Genomic DNA, 12427 nt, shown 5'->3' with positions numbered 1-12427 from the left:
CGGGACAGATAGTTCCAGACGTATCGAGCCTAGGTAGGTAATAACAGAGCCCGGAGCTTCAGCTACCTCCTCCATCATGCCAGATGTGTTTTGCATGGAATGGATAGCCCGCCGCTGAGGATGAGCGGGCAGTTCCGTCTTTGTTTTCCCTCTTTTCTTGTTGCACAGCAGCTCTATCAGAGTCAACCACCCGCTTGATGTTCAGCTACACCTCGATATGCCATTCATTACATATGAAGACGTGCCAAAGTTCAAACCTTGGAGTGTTTAACGAACTTGGAAAGAAGAGTCTTTCCCCGGATACCATGTACACCAGCCAAGGCAAACATTGAGTGGTTTCAGGTGTCATCAAGCTCCACGATGCCTCCCGCCTCCAGGCCGCCTCCCTCAGCCATTCCAGATCTCAGGGCGGTCGAGGCGTCGCAAGCTCGACTTTTGCCAATCCAATTGGCCGTGTCCAGCACCCAGCATTGACGCCCGTCAGCTCAGAAGGTGGGAAGCTCAACCTTGGTTCGCATCCAGCGGGGCTCTCATCCCTCTCTCTACCTATTGTGTACCTACGATGTACCTGTAAGCTCTCACTCGCCGGCATTTTGGGGAGGCCTGCTGGGGTTAGCCCCGGAGTGAAGCCAATTCTGCCAAAGGCGGTGAGTTACCAGGACCAATGACGTGACCCTCCGATAAGACCTGCCTTATCTGAGCTTTCGCTGTCTCCGACATGTGGTCCAATTCCTATGGCGGCTTCCAGAAAAATCCACACCTCACCAATGAGGAAAAGAAAAGAGAGAAAAAACATCGTCGTCACCGCATAAACTGCGACGTGGCCGAGCACACCACAACCCAGCAGGCATCGTAGCTGCACCTTTCCTGGCTAATCCCTTCTCCGTGAACCATAGCAATAGCACAAACACCACCAAATTCATATCTTTCCTCCACTCCCCCCCTCTGGCTTCCCGCTTTACATTCGTCTCTTGCCCGTCATGTCTGCCCCTCCTCAACTGATCCACATCAAGCGGAAGCGGGGGGATGAGGATGCGCCGGTTACCTACCTTCGTACGGCTCCCTTTTCTACTGGCTCCCTCCTTTGACGCGCCTTACGTATATGTACTGACAGACGGCAGAGCTTGAGCCGGGATCCAAAAGGCACTTGGCCGGCAGCAGCTGGGTCTACCAAAGACGACTGGCAAAAGCCACCGCCAGATCCGCCGCTGCCGCTGCCGCCCAGCATGCCGCCGCCCACCGCAAGCCCATCATCCAGACGTCGAAGCCCGGCGACGAGATCGCCAATTCCGATCGCCCTCCCAATTCCAGTACCCATCCCGCATCGTCGAGCCATGCGCGATCCGCGGCGAACGCAGCGGCCGGCGCGCAGTCACCAACACCGCCAGCGGGGGCGCCGTCGCAGCGCCCAACGAACCCTTCCGTCGAGCCGAGACGATTCCACATGTCCAGGTCGGCCATGAGCTCCCCCAGCGGCAGCACGATACTCAAGGCCGGCGGCGTCTCCAAGCGTGGACGCTACGGGACCGCCGTCTTCGTCGAAAGGGGAAAGAAGAAGAACGCGCGGAGAGCGCTCGACAAGCTCGGTGCGGACGAAAAGGCCGTCGCCCTCGCCACTGGGGGCATCAACATCAAAGAGGAAGATAAACCGGCGCCTAAGAAGCCCCTCGCGAAACGCCCGCCCCGGCCTGTGGCGCCCAACGTCGACGCGGAGCGCAAGCCTATGCCTAGCACTGCGCCAACCCAGGACCTCACCAAGATAGCCGCCGACATGGACCAGTGGGTCCTGCACGAGATCGGTCTGAATCTCAAGGCCATGGAGAACCGGCCCGCGCCGCCCGCCGCCGCGTCGCCGTCCCGCTTCAAGCCCAAGGCCCCGGTCAAGCGCTTCGCCGAGCGGCACCCCGAGCTGGCGAGGGAGCTCGACGGCGCCGACCGGGACGAGGAGATGGCCGAGGCGACCGGCGGCGACGAAGAGAGCAGCGACGACGACTACGTCATCGAGGTGTATGAGCTGGCGCCTCTGGAGCCCGTGCTGGCCGAGATCCCGCCCGAGGAAATTGGTGTGCTCCGCTTCGACACGCAGGAGGACATGGAGCTGTTTTACGGGAACGAGGACGACGATTCCGACCTCGACGACGACGAGGACGAGAATGGTGAGTGCGCCCTGTGCTTTTTCGGTTTGAAAGGAGTTAGTAGCCCCCGGTGTCCGGTGCTGGTACTGACACGATGCCGCAAGCCGAGAACCACTACACGGCGGATTACCCCGAGGACGAGGTCGACTCCGAGGACGAGTACGACCGGCACGCCTACCTCTTCCGCAACGCAAACGCCTCGGACGAGGAGGAGTTCGACTTCCGCGACCAGGCCTCAGACGAGGACGACGACGACAAGTACGCCATGGAGGGCGACGAGAAGCGCGACGAGGACGACGTGTTCCAGGACAAGATCCGCCGGTATATCCGCCAGCACGGCGCCCACTGAGCCGAGGGGGAGGGTGGGCGTGCGAAAAGGTCATGCATGGTAGTTAGTAGCTAGCTCGTTTTCGCAAGTGAACAAAACATGATATCCGAGGGGAAGCTCTCATGGTGGAAGCGGGTTCCCCAATAAGTCAAACAAATAAGCCTCGCGGACGGAATGGCTCATGTGGACAATGTGATATGTGCAATTGAAATGGCTCCAACAGTCCTAGTAAAATACATGGCACCCGCCCGCCCTGGGCGACAACGCCACGCGAACTTGCCCTCTTCCACAACGCTGTTCCGAGGGAATCCTCGAATCCCACGTTGGGGATTGAAATGCCCATCTCTCGGCCGGCCAACGTCCCAAGTCCTCAAATGTGAACCTCCTCCTTGGACAGCATACAAAAGAAAGAAAGAATCCCGCGCCGTGGCGATGCTGCTGCTGCTGCTGCTGCTGCTGACAATAGGAGCGTGCGATTCGAGGGCTGGACGAAAGTGACGCCTTTCCTGATGCGAGACACCGAAGTCGTCCGTTCGACGGATAGACATGGACAGAGAGCGCGGCAATGCATCCCAGATCTAGCGACGGAAATGCGAGTTGCGCCAAACGCCCCTGGATAATGAATATGTACGTACTGATATGGCCCAAAATAAAAAGTGTAGAAGACAGATCACCTCCCGTCACCCCTCAGACTCTCTCTACACGGGGCCCATGACGACCTTATTGAAGTGAAGAGCACTCGCTGCGCTCACATGATGGTGCAGGAACCGACGGTGCGGCCCCGCCGCCGACCGCCGTTGCCGCCGTCCTCCTCGTCGGCGTGCAGTATCTGCGCCTCGCGGGCCCTGCGCCTGCGGCGTCGGTGGCCGGCTCCCGTGGTCCCGGCCTCCTCGTTGGCCTGCATGTAGTCGGCCCAGCGGCGCTCGAGGCGGTTGGCGGCGGCGAGGTCGCCCCGCAGCACGCGCTTCGTGTGCTCGTCGACCGTCATCTGGAACTTGTAGAAGCACTTGAGGCTGATGGCCTCGGCCGAGTATGCGAACTTGCCGACCTCGGACATGGAGGGCTTTGTCTGGGCGTTGCGGAAGAGGACCTCGCGGATGCCGGCCCAGGTGACGTTTTGGCAGTCGTAGACAACCATGTGAAGGCCGACCCGTGGCTTCGGCTTCGCCGCGGTGCTCCGGGAGCGGTTGCTGACCATGTATGCCGCCTCGGCAAGGACGAGGTCGCTGATGCGGGTGTTGTCGAGGTCCATGGCACGCAGATTGACGCAGTTCTTGACGACCGGGAGCACGCCGCTGTCGCCGAGATTCTCGCAGTAGCTGATGGAGAGATGCTCCAGCCAGGGCGCGCAGGGAGCCTTGGCCAAGTGCTCGGATAGAAGGCTGTTTGTAAGGTCCGACAGGTCTTCGATCTCGAGATGCGTAAGGCGCGGGGTGGAGGCGAAAATGGGCTCCAGGGCGGCGTCTGTAAGTGCTGTGCATCCGGACAGCCGCAGGCCCTGCAGATCCGGGACGTTGTACCCCAAAGCCTTCACACCAGGGGTTGTCAGTCGGGAGCAGCGGCTGAGATCGAGATGGCGCCATTTCCGCGGGGGAACGACAGGTCGGTCGGTAAGAATGTCTATTTCAGGGTCCTCTCCGTGAACCATGATCTTGAGGGCGCGGTCATTGAGCTCGGCGCAGCCGTTCAATACCAGCCTTTCGAGGTTGTTCGTCTTGTAAATGGTGTCGGCGACTTCAAGGTTGTCGAACCCCCGAACTTCTCCAGCCCTCAGGTCCTTTAGTCTGGGACATCCTTCGAGCACTGCCTTGATTCCTCGCGCGTCCATATGCACGCACCACGATACATTGAACATTTCCAGCTGCGGGCACGACTCGGCGATGATCTTGCACGACATGTTGGTCACTGCCGTCAGCCCAGTCAAGTTCAGGTTCGCAAGCTTATCGTTGCTTCTCAACAGACTGTGTAGCGTGTTGCGCTGGAAGTTGCGGCAGCCCTCGAGCGTGGCGTTGACCAAATTCTTACAGGCCTTGACGACCACCTCGGCCCGCTTGTAGTGTTCGACCTGGACGCAACCTCTGAGGTTCAGGTCTTTGATGAATGGGCCGGCGGCGACGATGATTCTCGCGAGTGATTCGGCCGGGATAATCTGGTAGAACTCCGTGGCATCAAACGATGTCCACAGCTGTCCGTCGAAGCAGATCTTGTGGAACGCCTTGCTGACACGTGAAGCGCGTACGAGCTCCTTAGGTGTAAGGTAGGAGAAGACATGCACGCGCATTTCGTGGGGCATGTTCTCCCAAAAATTGAAGCCGCGTTTGGGGATCGTCGGGTTTGCGACCTGGGGTTTGCTCGTGGTCCTCAGGTCGGATGGAAGCCCAATGGTCTGGGGACCGGGTGACTGCGAGGTAGGAAAGACGTTGTCGACTCGTCGGATAGCCAGACGGCCGTCAATGCCGACGAACTGAATGACTTCGCTGGACGGCGTTCCTGGGACCGAACTCGAGGCGCTCGCGTAGCCGGATGCCGTCGCTCCAGTGGGGAAATAAGAGTCGCCACTGAAAGATGTTCCCGAGGTCGAAGGCCCTGCCAAGCTCACGCAGGAGACATTTCCACGCCCGCGTTGGGGATTGCTGTGAGATCTCATGCGGCCGCTCCTGGACAGCGAGGGCGAGGAGGACATTCGTTGCACGCCGCAGAGCACCCGATGACGCCCCTTGGTCTTGCTGGCCGGCGTCGAGAGACCGGGGCTCTGTTCGTCAACTACTTCCATGGGCGTCGGCGCCGCGGTATATTCGGTGGCGTCGGCCATCTCACAGGCTTGAAAAGGACCTTGTGGGCAAAGAGGATGTGATATGCAAAATGCCGACCTGAAAGAAAAAGATGCTTCGGAACTACGATAAGATGAACGGTAGGCTCAGCTGACAAAAGCGATGTCTTTCGCAGTTGCGCGGTTGTGTCTCGTATACAATTCTCTTGCAGGTATAGCGGCGCGGGGCAGCGTCGAGCTGAGCTCGAAGATGCACTTGGGAGACCCTTGTGAGGGCAAAGCTCTCGAAACAGTCGGTGGGACGGTCCTATTTCATAATCGGCGTATCGGAGAGAAGCGGGGGTGTTTTGTATCGCAACAACTCGAGAGAGACGGGCCCAAGTCTCTCGAAAAGCGGTTGAAGCATGGGAAGAAGGTGGAAGGTCGGGGAGAGGGTGCCGTCTTGAATGCCTCTCTCGGTCTCTGTTCTCTTTCTCTCTTAGAGGGAGGGGAGGGGGTAGAGGGGTGGAGGGGTGGTGGGCAGGGGTTCTATGGGGATCTGCTGTGAGAGAACGGGTGAGAGCCGGCTATCGATAGTGAAGGTCAGCCGGTGCAGGTAGCGGGGTGTGGGGCCTTGGAAGGCTGGAGGAAGGGGGACCTTACGGGTGACAGCGGAGCACATGGCACACCGAAGCCCAAGATATCACGGCCTCTTGTTCCTGTATGGCAGGTCACACGAGCAGAAGTTTGAGGGACACGAGCAAGGCTACAAGGGATTGGATGTGAGGATGAGGGTGAGGATGAGGATGGAAGGGGAAGAAAAAGATGGAGGATGGCGGATGAGGGAAAAAAAGGTTGATGCAGATGGAAACAAGACCACCAGTGCGCACTCGCACACCGACTGAAGGGTACATAACTACCTAAGTAAGGGAAGCGAGCAGCAGCAGCAGAAGAAGAACAAGAAGAAGAAGCAGAAGCTTAAAACGCGCTCTGGACGGATGGATGCACAAAACGGCCTTCACACACCCACACCTCCCTTCTCCTTCTCCCCCCATCACCCACCCATCCAGATGGCAAAACAGGGGCCCCCTTCCTTATCGATGGGTACCGATAGATCCCGGCTCGCCATATGCTACACGACTCTCGTCACCCACACCCACGGGTCAGACTTGCCTCCTTCTCCGGGCCCTTGGAGAGCAGCATCTTGGGCGACGGGTCGGGCTGTGGAGAATGTCCACTTACACCAAGACTATCGGTTCGCACGCAGGCGGCTGATTTGGACCAAGATCCGAGAAACGAAGCACCACCGAGGCGGCTGAAGCTCCCGGCATCTTCTACCTGCCCTTTCAGACTTTCTACAAGTCGGAAGGTGGCACAACGGCGGAGAGAGTCTGGAAGCAGAAGCGTAGAAGCCAGGACGATCTAGGGGCAAGAGGCATTCTCAAAGTCGTTACCGGCGGCTGATACGCAGCAAGATACCTCTATCAGTGCTCACTTACTAGGTACCTAGGTCTCCACCTGATGCGGGGCCCATGACCCGGCGAGAAAGAGCGGGCGGGTGGGGGACCTTCCATCAGGGAAGAGCAAGGGGACCCGCCCAGGGTGCAGACACCCTGATCTGGACCAATCGTTCTGGCCCCCGAAAAGAAGAAGCGGGCCTGGGTGATCCTGTCTCCACTACCCACAGCCAGTCAGATCGCTGCTGACTGACACCACAGCAAGACCCCCCGAGACCCCCAAACGAGCGAGAACATGATGATATGAGCACTTGTCCAAGTCACCATCCTCTCGTGCCTCTCGTTTTCCGTGGCACCATCATCGCTCCTTTTCCCGCCATACGGTTAGTCAAATGACGCGAGGCCGGGTTCCAACCCGCCAGAGGACCGAGAGACACCGTGCTTATCATCAGAAAGCGAAGCTGGCCAGAAATGAAAATCACCCTCTTTGGACCTCCGTGGAAGACACTGACACGCTACCTCGAGGAGCTGTGCTGCGTGTAGCTTGTGAGTCGCCGCATGGTCCTCGGCCAGGGACTTGAACAGCATCAGATCTGCACGACGAATCCTGCGTGCCCCTCCTCCCCAACGTCTCTCGCCCGCTAGCGTGTTGGCTGGACCCTTGAAGTTCGCACTTCCTGAGTCCTCCCACGGACGCTCACGCACTTGGGGTGTGGACTGACTTGGAGCACGGAACCGCCGCCCGCTTCCAGTACCACTCATTGGAGGAACTCGACTCGTACCAAGACCACCACCAGCCTCCAGCCGCTGTCGCCGTGGTCGGTGCGGTACGTCTTTCCGCTTGTCGCCTGCACGGTTGCGGCGTCGTCCCTTAGGCGTGTCGGGCTGTCGGGATATCTGCACACTGGTGCCACTTGCTTTTGCGGATACGTCTGGCGCTTTCTCCATCTGAAGTCGCCAACGCTGGCTGGAGATGCCGGTAGTCCGGCGAGAGGGAGAGAGAGAGAGGAAACGCCTCAACCGAAACTGACGAAACGGACTGACTCGACACTTGCGTATTCGCTTTGAGGCTCGCGGGGACGTTTGTTTGTTTCTTGCTCTGCCAAGGTTTGTACCATTGCATCAACCTCCCACCCTTCTCCAACTGGTCCCTGCTGCGGGATATTTTCTATCATGCCAGAGACGCTGGCTTTGGAGGAGACATGTTGGTATCTCAACCACTCGGGGAAGACGGATGATCCGAGAAGCGGCTGGCAGGGCATCAAAGCATCTATTCAGTCCCCCAAGACTGAACCCTGTCTTTCTTAGCCCATGCCGCAACCGAACGACCCTGGGCAAGAAAAGGATTTCCCCTCAAAATGAAACCGAATTCGAACTTTTTGGCGGGGCTCTTTCTCCGCCCTCCTCCACGTTTACGAGAGGCGTCGAACAATCGAATCCGTTTTACAATCCCTGCCTCTCTCTGGTGAGCCTTGCCACATTTCTTGGGGCTCAGGGCTTGCTGCTTCAAATGCATATGTTGCATATCTGGAGCCGCCACTATTCCGGCATTTCACCTATATAGCGGCAAGGGCAGACAGGGCAGCACGTTCGTCTGAAGCTTGACCGAAGCTGACATTGACGTGCTTTGTCTCGAGAGCAACAATCCCCGTCTCGCGCGGTCGATTCTTCAAGGTCGTGACCGATTAGGCAGATTTCCATCCAGATCCAACATGGCATTTTGACACCACGATTGTTTTTACATGGTCGCTTGGTGCCTTGGTTCCTTCCTGTCGATCAAGATGGCTTCCAAGCACCACGACACACACATACACACAGACTGGTCTGATCAGACCGGTCTGATCGGCTGACGCTGTTCCCGCCGAAAGTCGGGGAACTTGGGTACTGACTGCCACATATCAGTCAGCCGACCCGGGAAGAAAAAGATAAGGACGCAGCCAGCGGTGAGCCACGCGACACTTTTGCACCAACCGCCCAATCTTGGCGAATCCCGAATGTCAGTCTCTCTGCACCGAGCGGTTGGCTTGGTGTCGAAGAAGATGATTCCTTTGAGATGACTCCTACCTGGCTGCATTCGTCATGAGACCTCATGATTCATGTGTCTCAAGCCCGAGCCGTCCAGCCACGAAAATGCACGGTTGGAAAACGTCGAGACAGCCGCCGTTTTCGGCGCGTCTGTGGAGCGCCTCATCTTTTTCCGAATGGCGTGGTCGCTGTTTTGCGTCCTCGGTCTGGCTGGATCGGAGTGAAGCATTTTGAAGGCATCGATGGACCCTTTTGGCTTTGTCTTGCCTCGGGACAGAGGATGGATGAGTGGGCATGCTCAGCCACGTGCGACCCCAAGCTTCTGGTTAGGTTAGTAGCGATAAGATAGGCGACTGTGGCGATGTTCCAGGCGTGGCGGAGAGCTCATCGAGGCTGGCCAAGATGAAGGCAAACGTTAATCGCTGAGGGGACAACAACGCCGGCTCATCCGTCCGTTGCCATTATACTCCCAAGAGGCCGTCATCATGTCGGTTTCCCCGGCAGACGTCCAAGGCGCCAGATTGCCGTGGACAGTCTCGAATTTCAGCTGGCTGTCTGATAAGTGAAATCCTGACCATTTGCAGTGGCTGACCATGAGTGAGTTACACAATACTCCTCGTCACCGACTTGCGGCACTCCACGCCAGCCATTTGCCAATTTCTTCGCATTCTGCCTTTCGCAGAGCGACCAAGTTTCGTAGGCTTGGCACGGCAGAGTTCTTAATGCATGGATGCTTGGATATTGTCCGCCTGCAATCAAAGAACCCAGTTCGGGCTCCGCGGGCTTGGCGACACCGACGTTTCTGGACCTCGCAACTTGGTCAGGCATCAGGTAGGCTGTAACAAGCTGTCATCGTGAAGGCGGCATCTGCAGGGGTCTGCCCCGTCAGGGTGGTGGTTGGTTAGTTGGTTGGTTGGTGGGAGGACGGCTGAAGGTCTGGTTTTCGTCCATTAGGTCGGCCCCGTCCGGTCGTTCATTTCCCCCGTCCGGTGCCCCGGTCTCGTTCTACGGCATGTTGTCCGGCACACACACCGTGAGGCTTGATCGGGTTTGCGATGAGTTGGCGACGATCGCTGTTGCACCCGGCCGGCCGGCGGGGCCTGCGTGGAAAAGCACCAAACACGCGCGCGCGCGCGCGTGTGTGTGTGTGCCCAACGTGGTGCCATTGTCCAATGACTCTAAAAGGGTGCCCCGTCTCTGGGCGAACATGGACGGCGATGGCTTGAAGGCGGCTTCGGCCAGCTCGTCGCCGGCCTTGGCTGCGGTACTGTGACGTAGCATCGCGGGGCAGGCAGTTGGATACCATCACCGCTCAGCATCGACGAGGCGGGTCCGGCCTTCGGGCCTGCTGGACTACTTCACGTGGCCGCGGTTTGCGAGGCTTTCTAGTCACAGTTGAATCTTGGACATGACATTGCCCCCCACATCACATCCATCTCGGTGCGCCGCATAGTAACCGGTTACCCCATCTCCCAATCAGCGTTGCGATGGCTTCCGAGTTGAGCCTGCAACTGATGTTGTGTGCCCACACCAGAGCTGCAGAACACGGCACGACTTTGGGTATTCTGGGAGGAGAGCGGAGTTTCCTGGGAAGCGAGAAGGGAGATGGAAATACTGCAAGAGGAAAGGGGAGGGTTTCCCCACCCTTGTCAAGGCGACTGGGACGCACAAGAGACGCAGAACGGCTAATAGTAGGGACCTAGAGGTTGTGGATAGGTAGATGCATCTTGGAATTTTCAATGACCAGACTGCCAGAGCAACCAGCAGAGAAAGTGGGCTCTTTTTTTTTCTTCTTTGGTTTCTCTCACTCTCAACCCCTCTTTCTCTCTCCTCCCCTTCCCTTTACCGACGACCATCGACGTCCCCGAAGCGAACATCCTCTTCCGCCCCCCCGTCTCTCTCCCAAGGTGACATTGAGCTCGTGCTGTCTCCGTCTTTCCCGTCACCAACACCGGCACCGTTACCCTCACCCACCGTCGCCGTCGCCGCCGGTCCCGTTACCTGACGCCCGCCTATTAATACCCCAAGCTTCGGCATCGCTGTTTTGGCTTGACGAGGGGCTGCTCCAGGACTTGGACTGAAACCGCCCGCAACCCCAGGCTTTCCTGTCGCTTCTCCAGCAGCTCTAGTCTTGGGTGGCATCTAGCACCAACCACCACGGCAGGCGCAATTCTTCCACGGGGCCTTCAACGCACGTGGCCTGTTGCTAGGTTGTGAAGCTAGTCACTTGCCCTGCCTTGCCGGACTCCCTGGCTTGCTCGACAGGTGCGCTTGTCAACGGCACAGACGGACTCGGAGTGTTAGTGAGTGAGATTTGGGTGTGTGAGTAAGAGTAGGAGTGAGAGTGAGAGTAAGAGTGAGAGAGTGAGAGTGGCTGGGTGAGTGAGAGTGACTGGTCGAGTGAGCAAGAGAAACTGAGGCTAGGCCGGACTAAACGGAGAGAGACAGAGAGAGAGAGAGAAAGTCTGGACATCCGGTTGCGGCATTGACGCCGGCACTGACACCGACCCCGACTGGCATTGTGTGTGGTATTGGCATTCATTCATCTGGCATTGGCGTTGGGCATTGGCATTGGCATTGGCACTAACTAGCACGGGACGGCGAGACGACTCACGTTCCCTTTCCTGGTGCCTTTTGTGGTCTGTGTCGTCTCTTCTCTCTGTCTGTTGCTGCTGCTTGCCAGTCCAGTTGCTACTGCTGCTGCTGCTACTACTCCTCGCTGCTGTCACTTTCACTGTTGCTACCCGCCTCACATCCACCTCATCTTTACCTCCAAACCTTTGCATCCACCAACAACCTCTCTCCGACTGTTTGGCGTTAGCATCATCCATTCCGCCGACCCCCGTTCCTCTTTCTTACTCGGACTCTTCTCACTCCCTTCCCTCCGTCTTAGTTTTCATTTTGCTTTATTTTGTTTCCCCCTTTTTTTGTAGTTTCTGTTCAACACCAGCAACAGAAACGAAAGGAAAAAAACTACGCCAAGGAGGTCTTAGCCTTGCTTTTCCCCCCTTCGTCTCTTTTCCAACCCACCACCACCACCACACCCACCAGCCGAAAAACTCTCGCACCTTCATTTCCTCGTGGCAAACCTTGCCAGCTGGAACTTGATCCAATCTATCACCTTCACCTCTGACTCCCCCCATAACCTTGCCTTTCCTCTTCCCCCACCAGAGGCATCGCATCTTGTGGGCGGTTTTCGCATTTGTACCTCATTACCGGCCTACCAACTCTAGCCGGAACAGCCACCGTCGTCGTCCAGCACAGCACCGCGCACCAGCACCTCCAACCACCACCACCACCACCACCACCGCTCATTCGTTCTTCCCCCAACTCCCGACGACACCATCCGTCCCACCCACGCAGACTCGGCCACCCATCGATACCTACGATCGATACCTGCCCGCCAGAACGGCCTTCACTCCTCGACTCGACCCCGCCAAATCCGATCCTGCATTGTCGAATCCGCCTTGTGCCCGCACTCCCTGTTCCCCTTCGACGACAATTATTCGAGTCGACTGCTATCCTCCTTTCCAATTATGCTACAGACGCATGGGGGTCCTCACAACAATGGTACGTCCCCCGTGTCCCCGAGCCAACTTCGACCTCTCTCTCTCTCTGACCCTGATTTCTCCCATCCTTCACAGCCACCGACACACATCATGACGAGCCTCGAGGAAGGAGCCGGACCCCGACCACCCAGCTGCAGCTCCCCAAGAACCGAAGCACCGGGAAC

The 12427-nt window shown here is 57.8% G+C and overlaps 3 protein-coding genes across 3 annotated transcripts; 1 reads left to right on the top strand and 2 right to left on the bottom strand.

The window, feature by feature from the left end:
- Positions 1–980: 980 nt before the first annotated feature.
- CH63R_02852 (uncharacterized protein) lies at positions 981–2484 on the top strand (the record flags this gene model as incomplete). The annotated part of the gene is made up of 3 exons (XM_018297827.1): positions 981–1053; positions 1122–2156; positions 2240–2484. The coding sequence occupies 3 exons, from the start codon at positions 981–983 to the stop codon at positions 2482–2484; spliced, it is 1353 nt and encodes a 450-aa protein (XP_018162643.1).
- A 727-nt stretch (positions 2485–3211) lies between these two features.
- On the bottom strand, positions 3212–5275 carry CH63R_02851 (F-box domain-containing protein; the record flags this gene model as incomplete). Its single annotated transcript, XM_018297826.1, has 1 exon — positions 3212–5275. The coding sequence occupies one exon, from the start codon at positions 5273–5275 to the stop codon at positions 3212–3214; it is 2064 nt and encodes a 687-aa protein (XP_018162642.1).
- A 1778-nt stretch (positions 5276–7053) lies between these two features.
- On the bottom strand, positions 7054–7617 carry CH63R_02850 (uncharacterized protein; the record flags this gene model as incomplete). The annotated part of the gene is made up of 1 exon (XM_018297825.1): positions 7054–7617. One exon carries the CDS (start codon positions 7615–7617, stop codon positions 7054–7056), a length of 564 nt encoding a protein of 187 aa, XP_018162641.1.
- Between the last annotated feature and the right edge of the window lie 4810 nt (positions 7618–12427).

The sequence above is a fragment of the Colletotrichum higginsianum genome, chromosome 2 (genome assembly GCF_001672515.1).
Source record: "Colletotrichum higginsianum IMI 349063 chromosome 2, whole genome shotgun sequence".
In the NCBI taxonomy this organism is placed as follows: Eukaryota; Fungi; Ascomycota; class Sordariomycetes; order Glomerellales; family Glomerellaceae; genus Colletotrichum; species Colletotrichum higginsianum.
This window is presented reverse-complemented; position numbering and strand designations above follow the sequence as displayed.